Source organism: Mustela nivalis (assembly GCF_964662115.1).
Source record: "Mustela nivalis genome assembly, chromosome: 16".
Taxonomy (NCBI): domain Eukaryota; kingdom Metazoa; phylum Chordata; class Mammalia; order Carnivora; family Mustelidae; genus Mustela; species Mustela nivalis.
Genome location: NC_139035.1, coordinates 38,613,024 through 38,628,195, shown reverse-complemented (window position 1 = coordinate 38,628,195; position 15,172 = coordinate 38,613,024). Strand labels below are relative to the sequence as shown.

The following is a 15,172-nucleotide window of genomic DNA, read 5'->3' as shown; positions in this document are numbered from 1 at the left end:
ATTAGACTCAGGTAGAAATTAATTACAAAGACTTTAAATAAAGTTATCTTGGCATTTTGATTTTTAGGAATATTCCTTTCTGAGAAGTATTTAGTAAGTTCTAAAAATCTTACTTTAATTTGGGGGTTTTGGGGGGCAATATTTAAAATACCGTAAAAGGGAGAAATGGTGAGCACATACTTACATATGTATTACATACATATATGACATAAAGTAATACTAAGAAAAAGAACATACAGTAACTTAAAACTGTTTGTAAATACACCATCATAAAAACAAGTAATATATCTCATGACTAAACAGACATCGGTGGTATGTATCAACCATTCAATAGTTAAAATATCACTAAAATGAAACAGAAATTAAAATGAATTATAATCTAAGCAACAATTTAGAGAGTAGAATGTATAGCATTTTATACATGACAGTTTCTGTAGGAAAGGGTTATTTTGAGAGGAAAAAAAGTCTTCTCAATCTGAATGTTGTAACTGACTCTCAAGTGGTTTACAATGAACTAGAACTTCTTTTCTTTTGATAAGTCTCAAAAACACTAAATATGTTCAAAAGCTCTCTGAGTCACAGCCGCTGCTTTGAGGCATCTGAATGAGATTTTTATGCAGGGAAAAAAAAAGACTCAAAAATGATCAACTTTAAAAAAGACATTATTGAATTTAAATTTATTTTAAGACAAGGTTCTAACTTGACATTTAAAGAGCAAGCAAGTACTGTGGTAAGCAGGGTTACAAACTAAAAAATTCAATTTAAAATGTTCGCATCCTGTTCAAAACCTTCTAAATCTTTGAACCGCAGCAGCGAGAATACAACACGGAGTGCGAGGCTGCCCCAAAGTCAGTCACCCTTTTCTACATGTGCTAATAAGTTTGATTTTGGAAGGACAATGTGTACATTCCCCAGACAGGCAGAGTGTGTGTGAAACACGCTAGTCCATGCTGTGCTACTCAGTGAGCGTCAGTGGGGACAGGACAAGCTGAAAATGGCTCTCATCTGTCTTCTGGTGCTCCAGGCAGAGCTTTAACTCCTTCAGAGCCTTAAACGAGGAGGGGATAACACTGGAGAAATCAAACCTGCAAAGTAGCCTGACGTAGTTTTACTTAGCCTACATTTTATATGAAACCTATATAAACCTGGTATGAAACCACCTCAGGAAAGGCTGTTCCACACGAGGGGAGAAAAGTAAAAAGAATATAAATGGCCCTAAACATGTAAAACCCTCCATCTGAGAGGAAATTTCTAGAAGAGGAGCTATCAGTAATAACATGTATTTGTTTTGTTCTGTTTTAAAATGCAAGGACACTTGATGACAGAGTATTATAAGGGCACCTTAAAAAATACACTGTATAAATAAACTACAGTCTTTCCATGTTTGCAAAAACCCTATGTAAATGTACGTATATTCATTATCATATGCTAGGAGTTCATTACAGTACTTTTGTCTCAATACTGCAGAGTGTTAAAAAAAAAAATCTGAATGTCCCCTAAGGAGTTAAAACAGGAATAGTATATTTTCATGCATCTCCTGCTTTGACAGATGAAAAATGTCAACTGTCCTGTTTTTATTTTCAAGCTTTTGCACTATTCATCTGGTTCATTAGTGCATCTCGATGCTGCCCCTGACAGCTGCTCGCCCTCTCCTCCCAGCAGCTGAATTTTTCAGGCTAATTTGATCCTCCACACTGAGACGATCGCTAGAATGATTGACTTGCTCCCTGACCTCCAGGGTCTGACTTTCCTGATTAGTATTCTGGGGGTGTCGGAGGGACGAAAGCCCACTGTCTGTCTTCGGGGCTGGTGGCAGCTCTCTTTTTTTTTGAACTGTAAGCCACCAACCTACAACCCTGTAAGGATGCAATTGCTGCGCTGAACAATAAAGGAAATGTGTAAAACCTACTTTTCCATGTAAAGGTCCGTGTAGCAAAAGCACAGCATCTTGATTTTAATTAGTAAAGTCTACTTTGTTGCATATCAATTAAAACTGTACTACTGCTAGTTTTTTTTTTTTTTTTTTTTGAGGTTTCAGGAATATTTGAAAGTCTAATTTTCTGAGTTTAAAATACATTTTCAAAAAAGCTTCCTACTCCTTCATTGTGAATAGTAAATTCTTAGAGGGATATAATATAAAATGTCCATGAGAGGTTGTGGCCAATTTTTTAAGGCTAAGTTCCTGGGTATTTCTATTAACATTATATTGAAACAGAACTGGAAGGAGATAGAATATAAAGGTAAATGAAATCTTTAGAAAAATTTTAGTTCTTCCACATGACATGCATAGAGGAACTGAGAAAATTCACTGAGATGAAAACCAACGTTTACCATGATAAATACTTTTAACTCAAAATCATCCACAACACATAAAACTCACAGCTATAGAAGTATCCAAAGAAATAATTTCTATTTTGGTGATCATTTTAAATACACATAAAAGTGGGACACTGCCTCTCAAAGGCATATTCAGAATGTGAAGAATTATTTCAGTTTTGACATAAGAATCCAGTGGCCCTAAAAGAATTTGCAAACTTCTCAAAAAGCATTACCTTAATTGAACTTTTTCTTTTTCATTGCTAAATTTCATATTGTTAGCACAAACCAATTTGCTGTTTACTTTCAGGTGTTTAAAAAGGAAATGCCACTTTGATAATATTAGACTATGGCCTGAGGAACCTAACGTTACTGAAATAAATATAAAATATTTTAAAATGTACGAAGTGACTTTAAACATTACAGTAATTTAATATAATCAAACTAATTCTTTTCAGCATTATATCAAATTAGTAACAATATAATATAGTGAGCATAGTCTCTTTTCATCTCATGTGCATACTTAAACACATTTTGTCATATCACTAATTCATAATTTTTTATTAAAAAATTGTCCTAGGAATGTTACTGAAGAACATTTAAAAATCTGTTCTTTTAAAGTGGTAATTAGTTACTTAACTAGGAAGAACAAAATAAATAATCTCAGGTTCCTTAGAGAAATTTGAATCTGTAAACTATAATAATTAAAGATCATGATATACATTAAAAAATAAACCTTCTAATGCTCTACTTCCAGGTAATGTTTGGGCAATTAAAATAGATGATCTCATGATATATTTCATTTAAGTCAGGAGGACAGGAAATACAAAATATAGAGTACGAAATATACTGGTTTCCATCTATCTACTTTGGACTTCTATTGTATACATTAAAACATGAAAATGATACCATGTATTATTTTCCTTCATTTTATTTTATTAGTTACTCAGATTTAGACTAACCTTTATTAGCAGCTCTGACTGACTTAAAGCCTGAAATTATTAGGAAAATGACCATTTGATTAAAAAATAAATTTACATAACAGTAGAGTCTTGAGAGCTTTTTGATACCATTACTCTGTAACATGGATGTAAAATGTGCTTTTACATAATGTGCTTTTTTTCTACCCATCCAAATTACTGGGTTGATATATGTTAGAGGATATAGCTAGATGGTTCCATTTTCCTTTGACAAATTATGACCAGTAGAACAGGAGAGAGACTATTTCACTAAGCTTTACCAATGCAACTGTTACTCATGGAAATCAAACAAAGTGGCAACCTAGAAAAATTATCTTTTTGCCTACTATCCTTAAAGCTAAATTATCCTAAGTAAGAGCAAAAGAAATATTGGAAAAGATATTTACCATTTACTACGCTTTCATGTTTTAAATCCATTCCATACCTCTCCTGCTATGTATGGATAAGCAAGTTATTTTACAGATGTTCAAATGTACATTTTTATAAATAAGATATGCAGGGAAACATCGTATTAACATTAGGAACATTTTAAAAATAAAATTCTCCCTAAAACTTAAAAATATTTAGAGGAGGTAAATGTGCAGGAATGTATAGTTTCCATTATAAAAGCAGCTACTAAGTCAATGGATTCACCCTTCCTCATTAAAAAGCTAATTCTTAAACACCATCCAGAAAAAAATAAGTGTATACTATAAGGACAGAGGAAATCTGTAACAGTAACTAAAAATACATCAATATGTGAACTTTATCAACATTACCTACCTCATACAGTAGACAGCCAAGAGACCAGATGTCAGATTTGAAGTTGTATCCATTTTCATGTATTCTCTCTGGAGACATGTAGTAAGGAGTGCCCACTGCAAAAAACAAACCAAACCAAACCAGAGGAATATAAAAATGAAGATGCAGCTGTGGTAAGAAATTCTACACGCATTATTCTGGATTAAAATATGTCACCAAAATCACTCATCAGAATCAGGAAATTGTTTCTGCGAATACTTAAAACTATTTAATTTCCTCTGCTCCCTGACCCTTAAGCAGCACATCGACATCCACCCTATATTAAAAAGGGTGTGGTGAGTTAAACTTTTGATTGATTCAGGGAAAATCTAGGGAGCTTAACTAAAGGAAAAATGAGGAATTCTAACAAGAAAATCCTCTTAAGCAATTCACATTGGCTTCATTTCTTTATTTTGAAAAAAATATGGCTTGCATATCCCAAACAATTAAGCATAATCATATAAACATTTACTTAAATACAAACATTAATTTATAACAATTCAGTAGTGTGTATAAATAAATCTTGCTCATTAACTTTTAATAGAAACATTCCTCAGAATACAGCTGTAGCTTTTAAAATTATAAGTGATATAATCACTAACCTTCAGTACTCTACTTACTACCATTTTAAAAAGGAACACAGACTTTTGTACACCAAAGGATTATATAATAACATATGTGAAAGTTCACTGACACCTCTGGAAAATTGTCTGGGTTATTATTACTGAGACTTTCTCTTAAAGACAAGATACTCCAGATAATTTTTATTTTTCTTTCTTTTGAGATGCTTATACTTTTTATGGCCATTTTAGAAAAGGGTAACATAATAAATGATAATGTAATAAATTAATTCTTATTAAGCATTTAAAATAGGCAAAGCATGTATGTCATAGTTTGAAGGGTAAAAACACTTACGTGACTTTTAAAGTGAGTATCTTCAATTTCTAATTTACATGGCTATTTCAACACCATTAGCCTAGGGCTTTTTGCCAAATACAGAGTCCAGGTTTGAGAACAATATTTTGGAATTTACTTGCTTGAGGCAAAACCTCCCCAAAATGTGCTGCTACTCACAGAGAGAAGGGCATTCTCCTTTTTCTATTAATTTTCAAGAATTCCCCAGATATTTAGGGTAAATCTTAATGAGACTATAACTCCCAGTACTGAACAGGGAACAGGAAGAGTCACACCAATAATCAAAGCATTTTCCTCAGAGGCAGGAGTCAGTTTTCCAAAAGAATAAGGTTGTAACCTAATAGTTGTGTGTGGAAACTATACTGCACTAAAGCTGAAATCATCACCAACCATGTATTTGCAAGAAATCCCACCTAGTACTGGAATCCATTTTTACTAATAAGGGGGATAGTCCTAGTCAGAATAGACAAAAGGGAAGTATTTATGGAAGTGAAGAAATGGAGACAGGTACACAGGAGGATAAAATAAATTTAAATAAAATATGAACTATTCACACAGGCAATTAGTAAAACAAACCTTAAGAAATAAATTATCTCGGTGTAGCATCTACTCTGAAGACAGGTAAATCTGCCAATCTCTGTCGGGGTCAAAAAAGCCAAGAAACTTTCAGAAATAGCCAGAGTTTTAAACCATCTGAACTGTTACCAGGTAAAATAAACACAAGCTCTCTAGCTTTGGGAGTTCCAACCCCTTATCCTTGGCATTTGCCACACCGATTACCAGAGGTATTTACACCCTTTCTCCATTTAAGGAAGGGTGGAGGGTCCAGCTGGAATAATCAGGGGCTGTGCACAGGCTCCTGGTTTCAGGACATAAAGCAAGTGACTGGCAGTGAGGAATGTGCAGCGAGAGGCTTCACGGAATCCACAGGGGGCATCTGAAAACACTGAGGCTTGAAGGTTCAGAGTTTACCAAAAGCAAAGGTAATTTTAACCAGTAGCTCTGGGAAACCTGCTGATACATTAGGGGTTTGATATGAGTGTGAAAGATTGATGATAAGGAAAAAGAGGAACAAATGTTAGCATTTTACAGAGATTAGCCCCCACATAACACCTAAACTGCAACACAACTGAACTCACAGACGACCTGCGAGTGAAGGAAGCAGAGGAAAAGAATGATCAGGAATTCCACTCAACTAAACTTATCATGTAAAAAATTTTCATGTGAAGAAAAGCCTTTTCTGGGGAGCTGCTGGAGGTCATTCTAAACAATGACATATCGGGTTGACACTGACTCTGTAAACTTAGACACTGATTCTTCTTCATTTTGTAAACAGCAAAGTTCCTTATGCTAAATATGCACACTTTATTTTAACATTTAAATTATATGGATCTCGAAGAGATATGAAAATGTAAATCTAAGGATGCCACTCACCTTTATGACTGACACATTTCCAAAAGAGTCATTATGTAGGAAGAAGAGAAAGTTTGGATCCTGCCCTACAATTATTCATTGCATTGATTCCTAATTAGCACGGCTGAAGAGGGAGTTTCCACTTGCTCCCTCTTACGTGATCCCTAAAGTGCGCCTCCGTTGTGGACAAGGGCTTTCCTGCTGATGGACACGGGGCAGAGAGGTTGAGCCCCGTCAAACCAACAGACCTATCCTTCCTCTCTACCTAGCAGAGAGGTCGAAAAGTTGCTCAGGAAAACCTGAAAATTGCTCAGGAAAACCTGAAATACATTTAAATGCAGGGATAGGTCTTCCACATTTCAAACTTAAGGGATACACAACTATTTCCTAAAAGCCTTTTTAAAAAATCCACGACAGCCATGTCTATTATTTCTATTGCCTCAAGAATGTTGTGACTTCTTTTAACAGCTGTACCAGGAAAGGGAGAGTTGTAGAGTGATATGATTACACAGTAAACGATCATGCAAATTACTATGTACTTGGGGGCATGGAGAGGCAGGTTGCGTAACTTCACTGATCTTTTGAGAATTTATGGCTGTAGCTAAAATGAGAATGTATTTTACTAGAGCACGTACTTATGCCATTTGAACCTCGTGGTATGCATGAAAGTAAGAAATGGATGATAACATCATAAAAAAAAAAAAACCAGAGAAAGGCTGATTTTAGGGAAAAATTGCTAACATCTATCTGAAAATGCTATCTGACTTTTCTTTAATTTTTCTTTAAAATATATGAAATCATTCCAATGTAAACAGATTTTAATTCCATCAATTGACTTACTCTTAGTTAAATGAGAAAAGTTTCATATTTTGTATACTCTGTTAACAATACATACATTCTAAAATTTATCCTGAGCAAAAGACTGATTTTCAGAAGTTCTACATTATGTTTAAGAGAGTCAAAAAAATTTTGCTAACATGCTGTCATGGAATATATGACTAAATTAATTAATAACTTCCCTTTTATCAAAACAAGTCATATGCAGAATTTTTTCAACATTTAGTAGCACAATCTCTGCAAAGACTTGAATTGAGAAAAACAATAGCACTACGGAGGCATCTGCTTATATGGTTAGAGTTGGCTGCTATTTTTTTTTTTTTTTTTTAAACAAGGAAGGCAGGGCAAAACCAGACAAAGGTCAGGAACTCCATTTCACATCGTACCTCACTAACTAGCTAGGACCACTTCACTTCTCTTTTTGTTCACTTTCTTTACCTCTAAGATGCAGGGATGAGAAAGAGGAGATGGTTTCTGAAACAATTTTGCTCTAAATTCTGCAGGACTCACAAAAACCCTACAAAAAATCCTTATGGAAAATGAAATGGAAAAAAGCAATATACTCTTTTTTTAAACTATTACATAGGAGAGCTGTGCAAAGTGTTTTAAATCAGACAGTACAAATAAGCAAATGCAGTTTAGAAATGTTGCTTTTTTCTCTTAGAATTAAAGCAAACTACAGAAAGGAAACTTTGAACCTGTCTTGTTGGGATCATTAAAAGGACAAGAGATATCTTATACCTTGGTTTGATTGTAAAAAATAGATACACATAACTTCAGGGAATAAGAATTAATTTCCATTCTCTCCTTCAGACTCTTAAGTCAGCCCAGAAGTCATGTTGGCAGACTTGAAGGAGGGAAGCCCAATGTATTTAATTGTAAGGAGTATCATCTAAGGTTAATACTGAATGGCTGGGCAGTAGAATAGTATTTTTTCTGCAAAAGACAAATCTAAAATAAAATTTGTCATCTTTTAAGTGCCCCTGATGACATGAAGAGCTTTAATAATGCGGAGGGAGGAAAAACCCAGGAAACTGTATTGTTACTGTTACTCTGCTCTGGGCACTGGGTTAAATGCATTCCACGTATTATTTGGCTGAACTTTGAATAAATGTTTAGCAGGTCCCTACTACAGGGCACACGCTGTTCTAGGCGCTGGGGAGAAAGAAGTGAACGGATTAAGTCCTGACTGTATGGGGCTCATGCACTAGTGAAAAGAGGACTATTATGAAGTAGCTTCAGAAGATGTTACTACTGTTACCTCGTTTTAGAGAAGAGGCTTTGGGAGATCAGCTCATTTGTAAAAGATCACAAAATGGGTAAGTTGTGGACCTGGAATTCAAACCACATAGTTTCTGTCCCATGCATTTAAACAGACGGTTATTCCATTAAAACTGACCACTGTGAAATGTAACTAAATGATAACAACAATAACGAAATTCTGTATCCTTCTCCTTCTACATTAAGACACAGTGAAATCTTCTACAAGTTAGGATGTACATACAAAAAGCCAGGAATAAGGCTCTGGGTTCGATGGGTTACACGTGGTAATTATACTACTTTGTAGCTACTCTGCTTTAAACACGTGCTCCTTAGAGTGATGGAGAGGTTAAATGTGCACAGTTTAAAATTGGATCATAGCTTCTTCCTGGAGCCATTATTGAAGTCTAGAAAGGGCTGAAAGTTAAAAATAAATCAGCGAAAGTAGCCGATAGCACTGACTGAACATATGTTGCCTTTACGGCCCCAAGTCGCCTTGGACTTTGACGGGGAATAAGCCAAAGAACGCTCCGCAGAGAGGTGCTAGGGAAAGGTGTGGGAAAAACCAGTATGTGACCACAGGTGGCACTTGGCACCAAAAATGAAACTGTTATAATGCCTGGTTCAAGAACACTAATTTCCCAAGTTGAAATCAGAAGCTATATCACACTTGGAAATAGTGTGGGGAACATGATTTGTACACTCAAGAGACTCCAGTGTGAAAATGCTGGTATCTGGTTTGAGTGATGGTCATGCATTTACTCTTCTGGTAATATCACAAAATCTGAGAACCATTTGTCTCACTGCGGAAGGTAAAGAGAAGTTCAAAAAATCTTCTAATGACAACAAAAACAACAATTTCCCCCCAAGGGGTTTCAAATATTATTTAGCACAAGGATCAGTATCAGAGAGTCCTAATTCGGTTTTTGTTTTTTGTTTTTTTTTTAATCTACATTTTCATGATGTACAACAAACACATATAATAGCTAAAGTCACACATGTATATGCAAAAATAAAATTTTCCATCTTTTCTCTTCAGGGGAGGGCGGATATTGAAAGTAAGTAAAATGGATATTGAAACATTATTAATCTAACTATTCTCATTTGTTTTTCTTCTTTCTAGCAATCAGATAGGAAACACTTCATTGTGTATAATAAATGCAACTCTGGCGCAAATAGATTTGCTTAAATAGCAGCTAACTACCCCCAATTACTTACATACACATTTGGAGTACATAATGTGTTTAGATTTTGTAGCAGATTAGCTTTCCTAATTAATATTATTAAAATTATTTTTTATCTCCGCCTATATTCTAATCCATGAGGGAGTAAGCCACTCAAGAAGCAGAACTGGAACTGAGGAGAGAAAGTCCCTTGAGAATTAAATAAACTTTTGTTAAACACACACACACACACACATACACACAAAACAAAAGAAAACAAAAAAGTGCAATAAACTAACAATAAGACAGAGAGAACTTGTCTGCAAAATTTATATTATGCCAAGTATGGTATAGTGTTCCTTAAAAAGAAAATGTACATCATAATTCAATAAAACACCTATAAAGCTTTATAATAAAAATGTGAAATTTTAATGTCAAAATATCTGTCCAAAAAAGAAAGTGCTTAGTTTAATGCAAACTTTCATTAAACCTCCAACTTTTAAACAACTTCACCTTATCAAGTCATTAAAGGAGGATACAAACAAATTCTCCGTAATGTCTACTAAAACAGTGTGGTAAGCAGAATTCTGGCTCCCATAATCTTTGCCCTCTGGTGTCATACTGTATAAGCCATGTTATCTGGCAAAAATGACTTTACAGGAGCACCTGGGTGGCTCAGTGGGTTAAAGCCTCTGCCTTCGGCTCAGGTCATGATCTCAAGGTCCTGGGACTGAGCCCCACATCAGGCTCTCTGCTCAGCAGAGATGTAAGATTATGGACTTTACAATAGATTATCCTAGATTATCAGTGAGAGATGTAAGGGAAGGGGCAGGAGGGACCCGAAGTGTGAGAGGAATTCCACCTGCCACTGCTGGTTGTAGAGATGTGAAAAGGGGTTTAAGCCATTAAATTTATGGTAATTTATTAGGACAATAATTGAAAACAGAAAGAAATGTGCTAATGATTAATGCATTGCATGGGAGAGAGGAACATTCAATTCAATGAGCTGAGAACCAATTATGTACCAAGAACTACACTAGGCAATGGGGGGCTAAAAAGAGAAGCATATATGGTTTGAAAAATGTTTGACCCTTACGAGCTCACTGGATTATTTTGGGATGGGATGAGTTATGCTTTGGGGAGTTTTTTAGAGGAGGCGGGGGGGAGGCGGCGTGTGGTAGTAAGAGAAGTCTTCTTTACCATAGGAAGACTAAAAGAATAAATTATGGTCTTTTGTAATTTAAATGAACTCTGGCTTGTTCATTAATTGATACGACACTAATCCAGGTAATCACAACTACCTTAATGTTGAATAAGAGATCGACACAGAAAACAGTTCATGTGCTACATGGCACTTACTCCATAGCTGGTATTTGAAGCTTGGTAAGTAGTAGTTTTTACTACAGATTTTTTAAATTGACCAAAATAAGGTCCCTAGCATAAATACATCCAGCAGGGATTAACTACAGCTTTACCGATCAAGAGAAGAGTCATGAGGGATCAACAGTCTCATGAATTATTCTGATGTGAAAAATAATTTCTCTGAAGGAAAAATAATCCTAGTCCCAGCTCTAATAATAATCTCTGCTCAGAAATTCCTTTTAGAATAATGAAAATTCCCTAAGGCTCTCTATGGCTACTTCTGCATTCACCACTAGCACACATTCCCACTGAGAGAGTTAATTATGCTTTAGGTGCAACCGCAACAAATGTATCACAAAAATGAACAATTAGGGAAAGAATACAAAACAAACAATTGGAAAAATAAGTCAAGTAATTTCTGCTTCATCTCATGCCCATGGACAATGCTCACATTTATTATCTCTGGTTCTCCTCTTCCTTAACAAACGGAAATTATACTACCCCATTCCCTTGAGACAGGTAAGGTCGTGAGACTTGTTTTGGACAATAAAATATGAATGGGCATTATCTGTGTTATAATGAAGTAGAACGGGTTTAATTCAGAGCGAGTAAGTGATTGAGCATGTTCTCCCACCCTCATGAGACATTAAAAACTTACGTTGATATGCCAAGTCGCCGCATGGAGAGAGGGCAGCTGCCCTAGCAAGCCACACGAGGCCCACAGTGGACTTCGGGGGACCAGGCAGAATATGCTTTAGTGCCAAGCAACTGAGATCCTCTAATACTGAACCTGACCTCTGCTTACTGAGCATAATCTAACCCACACTTACTGACAGACTCCGTTAAATCCATCCTTTGATGTGTAGCCTGTCTCTACACCCATTCATCATTTAATCAATACTCATTATCTATTATGTGCAATGCCTTCTTCTAGGTATTTAGAACACATCACGAAACCAAAAACACAAAGAACCCTTTCTTCATGAAGGTTAAATTTTAGCTGGAGGAGAGAGAAAAAAGTATAAAGCACGACAAATAAATTATATAGCATATTGGAGGTAAGAAGTCCTAATGAGAAAAGAAAAGTTATACAAGGTAAGGATCAGGAATTCTAGGGAGGGTAAAAGAGCAGAGGTCAGGTTCAGTATCAGGGAATCTCAGTTTCCTACTTTGTAACAGCCAATCTACCTAGTTAGAAAACACTGAAGAACAAGAAGAAAATGTCCTTTATACATATTTGTTCTTACTGCTGTTGCTAGTTCAAAGAAGAGGATTCCTCTGGGTCATTATTATAGGAAATAAGGGTAGTGTGATATGATTTTACTAAAAATCATATATTTGGAATACATAAAAATTATTCCGTGTATTCTGCTGTGTTTTTAAATATCCAAAGGTAAAGATACTTGATCCCTTAGCAATCTGCCTCTGGGTCAGACATCTCCTGAAAAGAGACTTTAGAGTAAGTTAAGGAAAAAGTATAACAAAAGTATATTCTGTGTTTCATGACTTGAGAAAAATATACCCTGATTACCATGTTCCTATTTCACAGGTTTTGTTCTAACTGTACTTTTCAGGTTAGAAGAGCCACTTAGAAATATTTGCCAAAGTTGCCCGTAGGCAGAATGGCTATGAAGAAAGACTTCAATATCCCTGAGGTCTATTTCCTGTTTATTTCTGAATCTGGGAGCATTAAGAGCAGTCAAGTCCAGGAGAGGGGGGTAAACTCTGGCCTCATATGTGGGTTCCTAGGCAATGTACAGGACAGAACAAGATAACTGCAGACGAAAATAAAAACAACAAATGAAAAAACATTACTAGAGTAGGAGAACATGCCACAAGGTACTGATACGGTGAAAAAAAGTCAGTTTTGTTGGGAGAGTAAGTCCTGCATAGGAAGCCACAGACCCGCTCACTATCCTCTAGCTATTTACCTCTCTGTGCCTCAGTTCTTGTGACTCTAGAAGGGGAATAATCCATACCCGTAGTTCACACATCTCAGTAAGGGTCTTAGGGAATGGAATGATTTGTAAATTGTACAGAGCCCCCACGCATGTTATTACCCACCCCTAGAAACACAGAGAATACTGTAAATGGTTAATTTGATTGATCAAATGACCTAATAACCAAGCAGCAAGTCAGGAGAATGTCTAAAAGTCTGTGGAAAGCGGGAATCTGTCTTTAAGTAATGGAACAGCATGATTCGGGGGGCCTGGATGGTTCAGTCAGTTAAGCATCTGCCATGGGCTCAGGTCATTATCCCAAGATTCTGGAATCAAGCAGTGTAGGGCTCCCTGTTCAGCTGGGAATCTGCTTCTTCCTCTCCCTCTGCCCTCCCCCTCCCCAGCTCATTCTCTCTCTCTCATTCTCTCTCTCTCTCAAAATAAATAAAATCTTAAAAAAAGAAAAAGAAAGGAAGGAAGGAAGGATGGATGGATGGATGGGATGAATTGTAAACAAAGACCAGTGTTTTCCAAATTACAGGCCATTATCAATTAATGAGTTGTAAAATCAATTTAGTGGGTTGCAACTAGCATTATTTTCAGTAAAATAAAACAAAACAGGGTGCCTGGGTGGCTCAGTGGGTTAAGCCGCTGCCTTCGGCTCAGGTCATGACCTCAGGGTCCTGGGATCGAGGCCCCCATCAGGCTCTCTGCTCAGCAGGGAGCCTGCTTCCTCCTCTCTCTCTGCCTGCTTGTGATCTCTCTCTGTCAAATAAATAAATAAAATCTTAAAAAAAAAAAAGAACAGACAATTCAGTTGTAATGTAAAGCACTGTCTCAGGAACCTTTTGCTTCAATTATATACGGTTACATTCCTTTGCAATCACATTGTGGCTGGGGTCATTGTCAAGAAACTTAAAAGCCACTTACCTAGACTGTTAAGAAGTTTGAGTCAAGGGAGACAGATGTGTCCTCATTTAAATTTTTTATAGATATAGATATATGTATCTATATCTATATATATAAAACAGATTTTTTAACACCTGTAACATTTATAAGGTTGACAATACAAAAAAAAAAATGCAAGATTCACAGGGATATATATAATCCTACTATTAGTCTCCCTAGCAACACCCTCTGTCCAAATCAATACAAAAGAACTAAATGAAGATCTGATTTAACATAACTTCATGTACAAAACAAAAGGAGGAGGGGGACAAAAACAAAGGAACAAGGAACTGTCTAAATCATAGATTATAGGCAGCAACAAACTTTCTATACTATGAGCTAATGAGTTCATGTGGTATCTCTGTTCAGTTTTGGGTAGCACATCCTGAGAGGCTCTCAGAGACAAAGGCGGGCCACCACCGGACACAGAAGAACGGAAAACAGCAGACAATAGTGGGCATGATTATCCTGAAGAAGGCAAAAGAGGCTCATGGCTTCAGTCTTCACAGCATGTCACGTTGCTCTCCAATTACCGTCTCGCAGAAGCTCGCCACCGCACTTAGAATGAGATGTGGGAGCTCTTCCCACATCTGGCTACAACCCTTCCCTCACGCTGCTCCAGCAAACTTTCCACAGACAGAGCTTATCCTGCGTCTGCCCCTTTGTGTAAAATGCTCTTCCGTCAGTCTGACACACTGTTCCCTAGGTCATATGTAGCTGGTTCTTCTGCATCCTGATCTTGTTCAAAGTCACCTCCTCGAGGAGGCCTTATCTGACCATGTCTCTTCTAACATAATCCTCCTCCTAGTCACGCTCTGTCACATGGCTAACAAAAAAACGAAAGCATCAGATAATTATCTACTCCCTCACCCCACACTGAGATCTATGAAGATCACTGGTCTTGTTTAGGCTTGTTCCTGGTCCCTAGAACAGCACATGCATAAGAAAGGTACTAAAACTGTCTTTTAAATGATTCAATTCAGGTACTTTACAAGAACAATAAACAGTACATGAATTCCTTCTCCCTTTTCCCTTCATCCCTTTGCTATATCTTCACCACCAATACCACCTTCGTATTCACCTAAGCAACTTAATAGCACATTACGGTGAACGAAAACACCTTTATGTTCATGTATTATTAGAGATTAGGGCAAAACATAGAACAGTTATCCACATTTCTATTTTCATCAATTGGAAACTGAGAAGTGGGAAAAGTTGATAAATGGTTTGATCCAAGTCCTACAGTACAAGGGACATG

At 36.4% G+C, this 15,172-nt stretch overlaps 1 protein-coding gene across 2 annotated transcripts in view; it reads right to left on the bottom strand.

The window, feature by feature from the left end:
• Positions 1-15,172, bottom strand: part of NEK7 (NIMA related kinase 7) — a 150,370-nt gene that overhangs the window by 20,988 nt on the left and 114,210 nt on the right. For both annotated transcript variants that reach the window (XM_082701951.1, XM_082701952.1), the window contains exon 8: positions 4,059-4,153. In XM_082701951.1, the coding sequence (XP_082558077.1) occupies positions 4,059-4,153 (95 nt within the window). The remainder of the gene's footprint in view (positions 1-4,058; positions 4,154-15,172) is intronic.